Raw genomic sequence first — 17,075 nt, 5'->3', positions numbered from 1 at the left:
GCAACGGCTATTTTAAAATATAGCAGGATAAAATTGTTTCAATTTTATTCTCTCAACAAGGCTGGAAATATGTTGGTAGTGGAAAGCACTTTTCAAAAAATAGTAGGTATAGAATTGCAACACTGAATTTAAACCACAATTTTCATAAAGGGCTCAAAAAGAATATTAAATTGACAAACTTAGTCGGAGAATCACAAAGGCAATCCCTGACTGGTTTCCAACTCAGATACAGTACATGTCAAGTTTCATTGGTTGAATACTCACGTGACTATGACGTTCTCTGACTTGTGGCCAATGGGATGTATGTATTTCTCTGATTACTCTAGTTGGGGATTCTCTCTACGAACAGACCTACAGATTCGTAGAGGCAATTTCAAACTGGTTTCCAACTGAAAATCGAAAATTGCTGGCTTTTATTGGTTGAATGCTCACGTGACATTGACATTTTAAGGGTAATGGCCAATAGCTGGACATATTCCTCTGATTATTAGTTGGAGATTCGTTGTGCAAACAGGCATACAGGCAAACAGGGTGTTTATGATGGGTGCATATTTCTACTATACACTCTGTGCATTCAAATGTCACTTGTCAATTTTTACATGAAAAGGTTTTTAAATGTCATAAGTGTCAAATAATCGGTTATTATTTTGGCCACATTTGAATCCAAAATCAGAATGTTTGTAAAGATTGGGGTTTTCTGCAGCTTATTAAAATTATAAATGCATTAAAATTGTGTTTAAAAATCTAAAACATAAAAAATAAATTAAGGAAACGCATGGAATAATTTCCGTTTGTTTACTTATTTATTGTTTGAGCAGGACCAGTAGACAGTGTTGTCATTACTGTGTCATTCAAATATCAAGCATCTGGTGTTTTACCATCCCCAGTCACCTCTCACTCAACTCACTGTAATGGGAAAAGGTCACCTGTCGAATTGGGACATTTTATGAATCAAAACTCGTGAGTAAATCTTTTCAAATACCAAATTTCACTTGTTGAAGAAATTAAACAAAGATAGAAATAAAATTGTGAAAAGTACGCTTTAACTCGCATTATGGCAACGTGGCAGCTGTCAAAACAAAGTGAATCTTGTGAGTCACGTGTTTCCACTCATGAAACGTTCTACGTCACTAAACAAGCCAAATGTGTATAGAGTGTACCAAATAGTGTCTGGTTTTTACTAAAAAGAGAATGGATAGGCGTCAAATATTTTTCTGAATACTGCTGATTAGAGCAAGCACTGAAAAGTCTTGTTATTAGAAATAGTTAGTTTCATAGTGAAAATATTACATTTAAAGAAACACCTTATTAGGAATGAAACTAACCTGATTGTAATGAAATTTGCAAGCAAAATAGGAAATATTCATTCACCAACAGAGTCAGAAGAGTTATTTTCAATACTACCAATTAAAGATAGGGAAAGACTAAATAGTTTCTTAAAAGTCAAAAGTTTTGACTTTGTGGGGGACGTTTGTATGTAAGTAACCACTATTTGATTCTTAAACTTTAATAAAGTTCAAATTAGTAACAATGGAAGTAAAAACTACTTTTTAAAGTTGGTTGGAAACCATGAAACGATTATGCTGGTATTTAGTTGATGTATTGCTCTTAGATGTTAACGTAACAAAAAGTACCTGCCAAACTCAAAAATATAGAGCAAAATTCAATCTACAACTAAAAACACTACAAAAACCACTTTTTCTATTAAAAGACATGAAAATAATAAAGATCTGAGGGGCTAACAGGATCGCACGTATCATTTACGTGGCTAAGGTAATAAACAGCATTTTTTTATTATTTTCCACACTATATATATTCGAGCCCTGTCGCCCCTCCATTTTCGTGCTATTAATAAGCAAATGACCCTAGTTAAATAAACCATTTATCCAATAACCGTTTTATAAGGAGTGCATTATACGTTTATTTAAAGCGACAGTAACAAGGGTGATAATTAATGACCGCTCGCCCAGAACCGCCCATGGGCGGTCTCAGGTAGGTACCAACCCACCAGGTAACCAAGAGCTTCCAAACAGTTTGTGCGTGATGTGAAGGCTTGTCGTTTGTCTCCAACGATTTCACGATTTTTGATTTCAACCATGGGCTAAACGAGGACCGGGCTCGGTGAAAAGAAAATTGACGACCGTGATTATAGCTCACCGGTATTTTTTTGACAGTTTACAGCCTTAACTAATCACTTCAATCAACAAGTGATTTGTATGTATTAGGTAAGAAAACTCAAAAATGTATTCTTAGTTTGACATTTTGTATGTAATTTAAGTTAAATATTGAGACCACATTACTCCCAACAAGCTTTTTTACCGTACGTCCCTGGCTGAGGTTGCAGCAACCACTTAATATATTATAACCCTATTTTAATTAAAAAATCATTTACAGAACCGTACTATTTGTTTTCTCTTGGTTAACCTAAATTCGGAACTACTAAATGTGGTTAAAAACCTAAAATTCACCGAGTTTACATTAGCACTGAACTAAGTAAGGAATCTAGTTCTTTTCCTAAAAAATTTGTCAACAACAACAAGAACGACACTAAACAAGAATTGTCAACATTCTACCCGGAATACTTACAATACAAAAAAAGTAATATTTTTTCTTGTTTAACACAATGGTCCTGTAGAAGGGGCTATAAAACAGTCAGATCAAAATTTAAGTGATGATAATAGCTTTATTCGGGTTCATGATTCTGAACCGCTCAGGAACTGTTCTTTAACTGATTTGGGCCATCTACATGGATGGGATAGTGTTGCTGTGTATATACAAATGATTGTGCAAATGGTCCAAACCCGTATTCGAAACAGTTCAGAATCAAAAACCCGAACAAGCTCAGTTTTGTGAGATTTTCTTACAGTTTAACAACAACTTTAAATGTAAAAATGGCTCTATTATTTTTTGTGAACAGTAACAAGAATAATAATTTAAGTTTCAAAAGAAGTGTTGTTAGAGTACCTAATAAAAAGCTTAAAAACTAATTTCATTTTCCACTAGTCGTTATTACACTTAACTATTCTGACAGCTTTTAAATTCTTATGCGCATAATTCTGAACACATTTTAATTATCTACGAAACTATACAAACTGCTTTAAATACATAGATATCACTGCCAATTAGTGAACCGCAATGTTCATGAATAGTTATAAGCAACATTTAAAACCGCTCTATATTTCAGGTTTGCATTTAAACTACGAAATTTCAAAATTTTCACAAACAAATTATCATAAATTTAAATTGAGTTGACAGCTCCGTAATGAGGTCAAATTAGTAGTTTAAGCGAAGGTTACCCTATGTGCCTGATAACAGAATCGGTTACATGTTAAGCTGTTATTAATATTAATGCGTTCATTTACTCTAACAAGTAATTCAATAGACACAATGATAGGATTAATTAGCAGTTTGGTTGTATTTTCTTGTATTTAAAACGAGAGAAATTGTTTCCAGTCTAGCATAATGCAATGACATAATGGATGAACAACTGGAAATGGATCTTTCGACCAGATCGAAAGATGATGGACTTACTCAAGATAGTAATGGCAAACTACGAACTGCCAAATCGATCTTTTCCATACGAAGTTTAGTTGACATAGGGGAAGCTATTGAAGGTTTAGGTGAACCCAATAATGGTAAGTATTAAGAACTTTAAGTATTTTAGTACTTTAAATATTTTATTAACTCTATGCTACATAAATGCAAGGATTTGTCTTTTTGACTTTCCAGCTCTGTATATTAAGAATTATAAATCTTAAAGTAGAAGCATGTTGTTTAGCTGATGTGGAGGCAATCAACATCCAATTTCCGTTACTCTTACTTCTTTGGTGAAAGATTTACGGGCCAATACTGGGTGTTACCGACATCCGCGTAGGTAAAAACAAGAATTAACAATAAATCTGATTTAATTATCACTGCACGGCACCAAAACGGAACCGATTGAAAGGAAGTCGTTTGATACAGTTTCGTTAAAACCCATGCAAGCCACATAATACTCAATGATCTGATGCAGTATAATTACCAAAGCGACGCGAACATTTTATTGGGGTTTATTTCGCTAATTTAATTTTCTGAGAATAAGCAGGACTTAATTTTGTTTGAAAGACATCGGTTACTTTTTCCTGAACCGTGACAGTGGTAACAAAGCAATCGCCGGAGCGTACAACTTCGAACTTCCCGTCATCGTCATCTTGATTGAAGGTTTATCCGCTTTTTTGACGATTGTTTTTGCCCAGAAAATACGGGTGTTCTGTTTTCGTTTCATTATAAACGGTATAATCAAATTAAATTTTGTGACTGGTTTTGTTCGACCAAGTTATTTTCGTGGACTAAGCATGATACGAATCTTCCCTTATTTTGACTCTAACTATTTCTCATATTTTAAATGTTAAGTGGTAACTCGATATACAAATAAATGTAGAATACACTCTGCAATGGAGTCGTTTACTATAGAGGAATTCCAAATATAAACTTTGTTTATACGTCTTACATTTCAATGTACCTAGTAATTTCACAAAAAGCTTAGAAAGTTAAAATAAGCCGGGTACGATCTTCTGTGACGTAGTAAAAGACATTTCAATTTTATATCAGCAAGCAGCTCTTAGTATTGTTTCAACACGATTGGACAACACAAAACACAACGCTTAAACTGATTGTTTCCCAGCAGAAGATATCTTTCTAAACAAAAATCACCATAAAACTAACATAACCTACAATTTCAGCTCCGTGTTTCTCGTTCCTCGACGGTTGTTAAAATTGATATTAGACTCAGGCTCAACTCACTATTTTGCTTACACTTTCTAAAACTCAAGGATAGACAAGGATGAAAACAATATTGCATGTGTGCTTCCTTATCATAAGTTGATAGGTAAACGCACGGGTAAACTGGCTCCGCAAGAACTGTATGTACAGGGTGAGTCAACGATAGAGTAAAGTTTATTACCTCATTAGTTTCGAAAAATATTAAAAAAATGTCAAATACAAAAGTCAAATACCTAACCTAACCTAACCTAACAGTTTTTCTAATATTTAAATTTTTTCAGCAAAATATTAGTTTTTAGAAAAGAAAGAAAGAACGAAGAAATCCCGACTTTTTTAAATAACACCCAGTGCATTATTCTTTTTTATAAAGGGTGGTCCAGTTTTATATGTCAATAATCCACTATCCGATAGTACCATCAAAAAATAAGTTCACATACACTAGGTCATTTTGCTGCAAAACGCTTCCTAAAAATTTAGTTTAAAAAATTGAAAGTTGTTGCAATTTTTATCAAATTTTAAACAAGTACTTAAGAAATGAATGCTCATTATGTGATTTGAATGACGTTTTGTCAAACTTGTTAAGTGGCGTAGATACAGGGAGATTAATTTTCCCACTCTATTTTCTACGATGACTGGATATTTCACAAAAATTACAGTTTTTTAGAAAGAGAGATGATGTATCTGCTGTAAAATTTTGATTCAAAATTCCTTTTGTCTCAAAATTATGACAAAAAAACACGATTTTTGAAGCTGAACTTGAAAATCTGTATCTTCCCGGTAACGAGTTTTTTTTAAAAATGACAACATGAATATCTGCTTATTTTTTGAAGGACGAACCACTGACAGTTCATTGATTATAAAATAAACTATCCAATTTTTTCCAGCCCAGATATCAGTTTTTTTTTAGGTTTTAAAACGTAATAACTCAATTATCTCGTAGACGAAGTTTCAAATTAGAATGTTACAAGAAATACTTCTTTTCCAAATTGAACCATAAATTTAAAAATTAGTGTCCAGTGACAGTAGAAAATAAGGCGGGAAATCAAAATCATTTCCCTGTATCTACGCATCTGAATAATTTTGATAACGTCATTAACATCACACAATGAGTATTAATTTCAATAGTGCTTGTTCCAAATTTGATCAAAATTGCTCCAACGGTTTGACAGTTATGACCAAAAAACTTTTTTAAACTTAAATTTGGGAGACTGTGTCTTTCTTAGGAAGCATTTTTTACAAAAATTACATAATGTATGTCAACTTATTTTTGTGATGGGCTATCGAATGGTGAATTGTTGACATTTAAAACTGGACCACCCTGTATAAATATATATAAAGCTATCAATTTTATAAAACACTTAATAAGTAAACACTAACTCTCAATAAGTATGTCATACACCTAGTATTGATAATCTGCAATTTATTTAAACTTTTTTAATTTTTACTTTCTTTTTTGTTATCTTAACTAAACTAAGTTTTAGAACTAAATTGCTTACGACAAAGCACGTGTTGCCAAACTTTGACATGTACAATAAGTAAGTTAGTTAAAAAATCATTATTACTTACTTTTATGACTTATTTTTGTTAGTCCTTTTAAAAGCGTACTACTTTTAGAAAAAATGGTGATACAGACAATTTTCCCTCATAGTAAAAATTTATATTTTTTAGAAAAAATCGAAATATTATACGAATAAAAAGTGTCATATTTTGTTTGTAAGTTAAATAATAATGTTATCAAGCATGCATAGCAAGTATTGTATTTGCACATAATTTTATTGTTGCTCAATATTAACTATCTACGCAAAATATAGGACATTTTCCGTAAAAACCACCCGATACACTATCTCCATAATTAGCCTTGTTATATTATATTCATTACATTTATGGGCTTAATGGACTATATTAATGAACGTTTTAATAAGTGACTATGTTTTTTTTTGTTCAATATTAATTATGCCCTTATGTCGATATGGTTTCCGCTAATCAGTTTCAATGTAGACTAATAAATGTACATAATATATCTTCAAACTTCACAACAATTTGCATAGATATAGTAATGGGTATGAATAATTGCTCATTAGTTTGTGACATTACCTTAATACGTGATCTTCTTAGCATAGTCGCATCAAGAAGTAAATTTAATTAAACTTTTTAACAAACCGGAAATGGCGTGCTTGCTAGCGATAAACCGCAGAATAAACATAGAACGTAGCTAATTTTATTAGGTTTTCCTTGTTTGGAGGCAAAATCCTTTTGTTACAACTCCTTCAAGTCTTATACCCAATTCCAGCTATTAGGTATATTTTATTAAAGCTGACACGCGAATGATCGCACTGCATCGGAAGTAGACACGCTAACAAACCGATTTAGTTCCAAATCAGATTATACAGGACGATTATTACCATAAACTCAACTCACAGACAAATAATAAAAGAGAACCATGTGGCCATCGTGGAAAGCAAACAAATTATCGTTAAATCGGTTAGAGGGATTATAAAATAAAAATATTAAAAGTTGAGCCATAAATTTTAATCAAGTAAGAGGTATAACGTAACAATGCACTGCGCCCTTAGGCCCGATGCCAATTATTCTACTTTTAAAGTCGGCACGACTAGACAAAGGATTTTTACGAGTGAAAGAGGAGAAACAAATTAATGCGTCTGCATATTTATTACCGGAGGAAGCAGATTAAAGACTTTTGTGTGAGCGTATTGGGGTACCGAAGAACTGCTCGCAGTTATTTTGATTTTAATTGATTGCAGAAGGATCCGGTGCAGTGAATCACTTACAACCAAAAAACGACAAACAAATATGGTTAGTTTATGTTACTGAATGATTTCCAGGACATTTACAACGCTTAGCTAGGTAATCACAGTTGTTGTCACTGGAACATCAACAGTACGTTAAGCAACAAACCTTTCTTGTAGTTTAATTATTCACCTAACTGTCACGATTTTTAATTTAATCAATTCTCTAGAATCGAATTGTTTTGTATGATTAAACTTTTATTTAACGGTTTATTTCCCCAAAAACTTCTAATTGTATCAGTCGACCCAAACCTTATTCAAAATAATGTGCCACACAATACCTTAACTAAATTAATCAACCGGAAATATGTGGAGGATTCAAGATTTAAATGGGTTGCCTTTATTGTATACCTAAGTTGTGATTTCACGGATTAAGGCCGATGTGTATCGAATTAAAGCTTAGCAACTGCCTCATTATTGACTCAAAAAAAAAAATGATCAGCGAGCTCGTACATCTACTCTTGTTGAAAGGTTTTTATACAGAAAATAATTCGATACGAATCCACGTTTCAACAGAACATGATTGATTAAGTACAACAGGTAAGAATAAAAAAAATGCACTCCAGTGCTTTCAAGATGCTTATCAAAGTCATGGAGTTAAGTTACAAAAAAATTGTGCTTAAAACTGTTTACTGAGTAGGTTAAGATTATTACATATTAGTGTTTTGCTGTCAAAATGATCGATTAAAAGTGTTGCACTTGTATACTTATATATAACTATAAAAATTTCAAAATTATCCTTCAATGGAAAGAAGAGAGAACCACTACTGAGCTAAACAAAAATAAAAAAAACATATGTCGCTGATTAAATATGATTATATACTAACAATTCAAGAATGGTTCTGGAGGAAAGAAGAGGAGGGTTTATATCCAAACATGGATGTTTAGAGCTGATTAGATAGATAGATTTTCAGTCGTAGTTTAGGAGTTTCTGGCAATTTTGAACAATTTCTAGAAGGTTCATGACGGGTTACACCGATGTATTTAATGCCACCCTAGGACCCACATAAGCTAAAATATGCTTTAACTGTAGCAGAGGTCATGTGGAAAATGTCACAGTCAAATGAAAACTTAGCCTACGGTGCTCTTAAATATGTCGGTGCAAATGGCCCTTAGAAGACTTGTATACTCTTCTGGCAAATTTCAACATGATTCTAGAGGCCTCTGGCAATTCTTAAAAGGTTTTCAGTTGTATTTAGGAGTCTCTGACAATTTTAAACAATTCTTTTACGAGGTTTATAACACTTGTAGAATCCACTAACTTTTTTAATTACCTTACTGCCACTAGCCCTGGCATGGACTTGAAATTTTCAAAATTATTTATCAATGGTAAGAAGAGAGAACCATCCCTGGGCTAAACAAAGATGAAGAAACATTTTAGAAGTGACTTGCATCAGTCTGCTCACGTCAAATGGCATGGACATGCCATGGCAATTCAAAATGGCTGCCAGAGGCCTCTGGCACGTTAAAAACAATTCATAGTAAGCTTAAGAAGGTTTCAGAGGCCTCTGGCAATACAAAATGGCTGCCAGAGGCCTCTGGCACGTTAAAAACAATTCATAGTAAGCTTAAGAAGGTTTCAGAGGCCTCTGGCAATACAAATTGGCTGCTAGAGGCTTCTGGCACGTCAAAAACAATTCATAGTAAGCTTAAGAAGGTTTCAGAGGCCTCTGGCAATACAAAATGGCTGCCAGAGGTCTCTGGCAAGTTAAAAACAATTTATAGTAAGCTTAAGAAGGTTTCAGAGACAAACACAAAGAACTTTTCTCACAAAGTTCTTCTCCATCTTTGTCTAGCCCATACAATACCAAGTTCTCTGTCCCAGGAGAAGTGACGTTATATTGAAATCTACTTATAGTCTGTTCAGTCACTTCTGACTGTTGCTTGATTAAATGTGGTTATATACTAACAATTAAACAATTCTTCTCTAAGAAGAAGTTGATAGAGAAGCATGGAGGAAAGAAGAGGAGGTTTATATCCAAATATGGATGTTTAGAGCTGATTAGATAGATCTTATCGTTTTCACTCGTAATTTATGAGTTTCTGGCAATTTTGAACAATTTCTAGAAGGTTCATGACGGGTTACCCCGATGTATTTAAGGCCACCCTAGGGCCCACATAAGCTAAATTATGCTTTTTCTCAATTACCTTACTGCTACAAGCCCTGGGGCGGACTTAATGAAATTTTCAAAATTATTCATCAATGGTAAGAAGAGACAACCATTACTGAGAAACTTTAGAAGTGACTTGTGTCATTCTGCTCACGTCAAACTCACAGAGTTCTTCTTCATCTTTGTCTAGCCCATACAAGTATACCAAAAATACGTTATTCTTGATTGGATTTTAAATTATTATTCACGCATCGTTATTGCGAGTACGTGAATTGTCTCGGTCGTGCTTTCCAATTTGAATAATCCGAATCACGTCTCCGATACCCAATTTTAACGCAACAAACCAATTGTGTGCACAAACCTAAGTAATAACTAGAATTGCCCGTTCGCAGAGAAAATAGCAGTAACAAACTGATTTAGGTAATTACGAAAATGACAACGTTTGTCGCTTTTTTAATTTTCTTTTCGACCGCACGATGCACGCGTTGTATAGTCTGCGATCATCTCATTATCCACGAGATTGATTCAACACGATGAAATTATGTTATGTGATTACGGTTTCTTATTGTTTTCAATCATGTCAAAATTCAGTTTTTGCTCTTTGCTCATTCAATTGATTTTTCGTCTGACCAACAAATTTGGACCGTACAGCGACCGCCGAAATTCAAATTACGGAAAAAGCCAAAAATCACGATGATCGTTCGAATTTACATGTTTTGTTGTATTCCTCTTTTAAATTATACAACAAAAACATTTATAAATTCCACCGCGTGATGCTTGTTAAATTCAAAGTGGGATATTTTTCTTTTCTCAGTGACGGTGAATACCTCCCTGAATGTAACAATGCCTACAAAAAGATAATTTTAATCTGATGAATAAGTTTTGAATAAAAAATTAATCGAACGGAAAGGCGACGATCGAAGTGTAAAATTGATACACGGAGATGTAGAAAATAAAGTCGTTGTTATCTTAAATACTTCGATTTTGAATTAATTCCCTTTTTACCATTTAAAATCGTATTGATTTTAGATACAACGGTGTCGCCCGTGCAATCGATTTACTTTTTTTTACCACCGTAATTACAAATATTGAATTCAATCTGATCCAGCTCCAAAAAAAAAACGGATGTCCATCAAGAATCAATTAAATTTCATTTAAATTCTTAAACAATGACATTTACTGCTGAGAAATAAAATTGATTATTACTGTACTATCTTTCTTTTTTAACAATGAACGAAGTACCAAAATAAGGCTGTTACCAGACATTTTTAAGCAAATAGAGAAATGTCATAATATTTATTACCTAAGAAATTATGGATTAAAAATTATGCAAAAAAAAACCGGATGCAAAGTTATCGAAGTGGTTGTTTTGTCAATTCCAAAACCGGATTGATCTCAAAATGAACTAATTAAAATAATTTTCCGACTACTGTCCAATTATAAAGAGGCATTGCTGCAACAGTCTTATAAAATCCTCTCTAATTAAAAAGTTTTTCTGGGGTTCCGGTTGAGCTAACCACAAGTTCATTACCAAGATATTAGATTCGAGCATGACCCAACGCTTTTTTTGTCGTTTTGTTGACTTTAACCACTTATTGACAATACCTCGTTATATCTGAAGCAAATCGAATCAGACCCGTATAAAACAATATATTTCCAGACCGATAAATCAATGAACTAAATCAACATTGTTTTTCGGCTCAAATTAGAATGGTAACACGTAATTATATAGTTTTTTCGGTGTTCATTTCCTTTAACGTTTCGTCTCTTTCTTTCGTTAATTTATTACATGCTTAAATAAGTCAAAATTGAATTACCTAAAAACTGGAAACGCTTTCCGTTACTTTTCTTAGCGGTAGGAAGGATTAATCGGTAGAAACTGATGATTTATTTACTGTTTGCTTTTCAGCTCGGTGGTGGGTCTTTCAAATGAATACCTTTGAATGAATCGTGACAATTTTTTAATAGAACAGGATGTTGCATCCATTGTTGACTCGTGTGCTTAATAAACGTTTTTATGATAATCACTTTATATACAGCAGGAAATCTGCAATTCAATTATCATTTGTGCAAATCGAAACTGCTTTGACTTAGATTTTGATATATCGTTTAGAGGCGGTAAATTTTAATTAAAACATAAAATCAACATCCTCCGTATTGCTTGTTTGTAGAATCAAATTTCGAGTTAAAAAAATTAAATTATAATTTATGAGCTGGGTGGCGCCGAACCTTATTCAACACTCAAAAAATTATGGTAATATATTCAAAGCGGTTACGTGAGGTACCATTTATTAAACCAGAAAATTATTTTTTGACATTATTTGTGCATTTTAATTCATACCATTTTAACGGGGTGCTTTGAAACTATAAAACGAAATGAACCGATATTAAGCATTGACGTTTATTGAACCGTAAACTTGACGATGGTAAAATAAGGATATTCTTTTATGTGCTACGGTTTTATGTAAAGAAAACTTAAATTTAAATTAAGTTTGAAATAATTGATTTGAATTATTGATTTCTATACAGGTATGGATATTTTATAGGAATTGACTACATCATTTACACATGTAGTTTAGAAAAATCACTTGGATTTTAAAAATATAAGTTGGATTTCAGAATCTATAACTTGTATTTCATTATCGTAAATTTGGTTTTAGAAAACGTAAGTTGTATTTCAGAAAAGGTCACTTGTATTTTAGAACGCGTTATTTAAATTTCAGATTTTTTTGTGTTTCTATGTGGTTATTAGTTTATTGTTTTTTTTTAATATCACTTTAAGCAAAAAAACCCGCCCATCGGGAGTATTAATTTATATAAAATATACAGGGTGTCCCATAACTATATGACAATCTCTCGGGGGCATGCAGGGGAGGTCAAAATAATACGATTTGTTCATATAATTTTTTTTTTAAAGTCACTCTTAAGGGAAATATTGAGCCCCAAAGAACTGCCTTCCAATTAACGTTTTTGGCCGTAACTTTTGAAACACTTTGTTTATTGTAATGATTATTGGGTTTAATGTTTTATCGAAATAAACCTTCTATTTGACATGAAAACCAGGTATCTCGTCTTCGAAAGGCAGGAGCTAACTGGACCTAAGACACAATTTGCTTAAACTTTGACAGCTGCCATTATTTTCAGCTGCAAACGCCATTAATGGATACTCTTGACATTTTTATTGAAAAATTGTACTCTTTCTTTATTTCGATAAAATAAACGGTTTTCGAGATAAATCGATTTTTCATTGAACTGCTTAAACCACAATGTTATTAAAAATATTCGTCAAAAAATCGTCAAAAAATCAACAAAACAATTTTTCAAAATTTTTATAAAAGTCACTTGCTATCATAGAATTGGTTAATAATCTGAAAAATCTGAATTATCAGCTGTTTGTTTTTAATTTTTAAAAAAAGCCCCAAATCACCATTGACGCCCAAAAACACAAAAACGTTAGCTAAACACCTTAAATGCGTTCCCATTAACTGTGCATCACATCTGTCTTCTTCTCGTCTAAATCATCTTTTAATTGGACTTCTCTTTATGTTTATTTAATTTTGCCATCTACAATCATTTCGCGATTTAACACAGAAGCTTCCGAATAATTGTTCGGTCCTGGGATATACCCAGTTTCCCCGAGCAATTAGCCTTTTTGGTTCTCCTCCAAATAGAGATGGTGACGTGTTTTTTGTTCCCTACGCGGACGACCCTGATAGCATCGGCAATTTGCCAACGCTTCCCAGGACATTAGAAAACGACAAAGAAATTGCCGTTAATTATAATATTTAATAGCGGTGTTCTTTATTCGGTTGATGAAATTGTCATCCGGCGTCATTAAGAGCCCTGGTTCAGAGAGGCCGATAGAAGAGGCGCCTGGTGACTAATTGAAGACCACCCCTAAGTTGCCGAAATATCGTTAGCTACACTTCCGTTCCTGACAAATCTTTGTTGTATCAAAATCGGACTCGATTAAAAACAGATCAAAGCTGTGATGACGGTAAATATGCGGTTCGGCTTGACCTGGAGAATTGATACATTGAAGGAGGGCGCTAATTTTATGGTGACAAAAGGTCCGACACATTTTGTTCAAGGACGTCTGGTTTTCTTTACGTTTTTTTTTGGTTTGTTTTCTTTTAGGATCATAAAGGTGGACTTTAAAATATGTTGAGTAAAGCACGTTTGCATTAAAAGCTATGCAAAACAATAATTGTGGGCATATGGTTGGTGCATGCCACAAAATGCACATTTATATAAAGAGAATGAATGGAAGTTAATAAGTAACAGTATGAAATCGTAAGAAAAAATACATTAACTCGCCTACTAAACGACTGATTCTACCGGATACGGGTGGCATAAACAAAAATTTCTGTATGAATTAAGGAAGAAAAAGAAGACAAAGACCCTCATTGGTTTACATAAATATCATGGCTGTGACGTTTCAATTTGATTTCATACTCAGTCACTTGCTGTTTTATTGACTTTATTTCACGTTTCTTATGCGACTTTAGCTGCACTTAATGATATCTTGTGGCACTAACGCCACGGTTACAACGCAAGCCATTCGCGGTTGGGAACCTTTTACTGCATGAAAACGTGCTTAGTTTGGACCGATCTCTGCTCCATTATAGATGTTAAATTGGATGCATCATTGGCTCATTGTATAAATATATCCTTAAACCAACATTTATCCTGCATAATATTTCGTCGGATTACCATAACAGTACATTTTGGTTTGACTCTAAGCCCTAAAGTGACATGAAAAGTAAAGAGCAAATTGTGTAAACTTACTTTGGATCTAGTGAAAAACGGCCCTGTTTTTAATACATTTAGGCTGACTTAACTAGGCTTAACACCCCCTTCCCTTGAGTATGGTGTTCTCAAATCCAGAATTTGCTTCATAAGGATCTACTTACTGTAACTGGTCTGATGTAGTTCAGATGTCAACAGGGGTTGCAAACTGCTGACAAAAAAATAAACATCTCATCGTTTCTGGTGATCCACCTTCCAACACAGGTATTCCTAAACCAGCATAACTTACGAAAATACATTACCTAACACAAAAACCTATAGTCATGCTAATGCTATTAGTTTCCTTATTATCCCATAATGTCTGTTAACGTGTTTTTTTTTTCATTATGTGGATGATACACCAGCTAAGCTTTGGGCATTGTTGGCATTAATGATTATAAAGATCCATTCTAAATTTTTTAAACCGTTGATAATCTCGCAACCCGTTTCGTTCCGTGCGATTAACTGGTTTGCTCATCTAACAGGGGGTAAGAAAAGATGGTGAAGTATTTTTGCAAAATTTTTACAATGTTGTATAACAATTAAAATTGATGGAAGCTTTCAGTAGTTCAGGGTAATCAGTCTTTCTGGACGTTGAAGGCTTTCATTAAGCAACGATTGTCATAATTTTGGGGCCAAGTAATTTGGGTGTATTAAAAACTCTCCTGTTTAATTCTGACCATATTATGGTCGTATCAAAATTAATCGCTTGTCGTTACGGCGATTCCATTTCTATATTGTGAGGCTTACCCGAATGTATGGTCGGTAATACAATTTTATTTCCAACAATAGACACTAATGATGTTAATATAAAACCAATTAGGTTGTGGCGTAACACGGCCCGGTTATTTGTTATTATTAGATGGATGCCTAGCATAGCCGCTGATTTTATCTCTAAAGTAGACACGAAAAAGGCTCGTTTAGATGGGTTCTTCATGGCAACTACCGTGGGCCCACACAAAATAATTTATGTGAATTGACTTTCTGCTTCGGTAGGTAATACGTGTTTGATTTGTAATATTTCAAAATGATTATCAACTCCAAGCCTGCTGACAATTTGGAGCCTTTGACAATGGAATATTTTTAGATTTATATTTATAGTACTCAAATTGATAACAATAACCAATCACCAACATCTGTTCTTGATCTACAACATTTTGAATGGTATCTGGTCTACTTGATTTAACTTACTTTGATAAAACTTCAACAAGAGCAATCAAAACACTATAGGAAGTCACATGAAAGCAGTGTTTTTCTCTATCTATTTCCATGAACAGAACAAAGACACAATGAATTCACGTTTTTAAATATTATAGGGATGGTAGAATTAAAATAATACAGAATAAGACTGTTGGTTGTCCAAATTAGATTTACTACGTTTTTGAACAGTTAAATGCATTTACCAGCAGTTAACCAAAGAAATAGCTGAGTTATGACCATTTTTCTTGCTGTACCAAGGGAACATATCTGGAATCTAGGACTAAGAAAGATTTGTCAATTGACACGTGAAATACAACAGTGTAACTGTACTAGAAATAATGAAGGTGTCATAATTTGACAGCCTCTAACTTGGTTCCTATGACAGCTAGGAGATTCCTTCAAATGTCAAAATGTAGCTCGTAATTGTAAATAATTTTTTTTTTTAAATTACAAAAACCAATATATTATCCGGGAAATAGAGCAGTGCAAGTAAACCAGTTTCATTGAAAATGTTATAATTCGATAACTCATCACTTGACTTTTGTGACAGCCAGAAAGTTTGTTCAAACGTCAAAATATACCCGTAATTTCAGTTTTCTTTTATCTCAACACATTTTTCTTTGAAAAATTACAAATAAGCAAAATATTTGGCGTGAAATACAACAGTGTAACTGTACTAGAAATAGTGAAGGTGTCATAATTTGACAGTCTAACTTGGTTCCTTCAAGTCCCTTGGACAGTTAGGAGGTTCCTTCAAATGTCAAAATGTAGCTCATAATTTGGGCTTCTTGTAAAAAAGGCTTAGAATACATCACTGACTCTTTACAGCACACTGAAAGCCCAAAAATAATTCAGTTATGACCATAAGTCTCTTGCTGTGCCAAAAGAACGTAGTATATGGAGATTAATTACATTTTTTAATTTTCTGGAGAGATTTGGCAAACTGCGCTTTCAGCTTGTTTGTAACGATTGGATAGAGGACTTAAAGAGGATCATAATGAGCTTTTACAGCATACTGAAAGTCCAAAAACAACCGAGATATGACCATATTTATCTTGCTGTGCCAAAGAAACGTGTAAGAAGACTACATTTTTGAATTTTCTGGAGAGATTCAGCAAACTGCGCTTTCAGCTTTTTTGTAATGATTGGATAGAGGACTTAAAGAGAATCACAATGAGCTTTTACAGCATACTGAAAGTCCAAAAACAACCGAGATATGACCATATTTATCTTGCTATGCCAATGAAACGTATAAGGAGACTACTACTACTACTTTTCTGAATATATTTCAATCAGTTAACTTAATCAGAAAACTTCTCCCTAACTGAAAAATTCACTCTCCATTTTTTTGTACAAACTTAGAAAGACTCGAAAATCTCCTTTTTTCTCTTCTTTTTATGACACTTTA

At 33.4% G+C, this 17,075-nt stretch overlaps 1 protein-coding gene across 2 annotated transcripts in view; it reads left to right on the top strand.

Moving 5' to 3' along the window:
* Positions 1-1,996: 1,996 nt before the first annotated feature.
* The window catches only part of al (aristaless related homeobox), a 41,788-nt gene continuing 26,709 nt past the window's right edge, over positions 1,997-17,075 (top strand). The window contains exons 1-2 of one of the 2 annotated variants that reach the window (XM_081986463.1): positions 2,001-2,225; positions 3,454-3,635. In XM_081986463.1, the coding sequence (XP_081842589.1) occupies positions 3,476-3,635 (160 nt within the window). In that variant the 5' untranslated portion in view covers positions 2,001-2,225; positions 3,454-3,475. Of the gene's footprint in view, positions 2,226-3,453; positions 3,636-17,075 lie in introns of both variants that reach the window. The other variant, XM_081986465.1, reaches the window with a different exon arrangement.

Source organism: Ips typographus, linkage group LG9 (assembly GCF_016097725.1).
Source record: "Ips typographus isolate SLU linkage group LG9, UJ_Ityp_2.0, whole genome shotgun sequence".
Lineage (NCBI taxonomy): Eukaryota > Metazoa > Arthropoda > Insecta > Coleoptera > Curculionidae > Ips > Ips typographus.
This window is presented reverse-complemented; position numbering and strand designations above follow the sequence as displayed.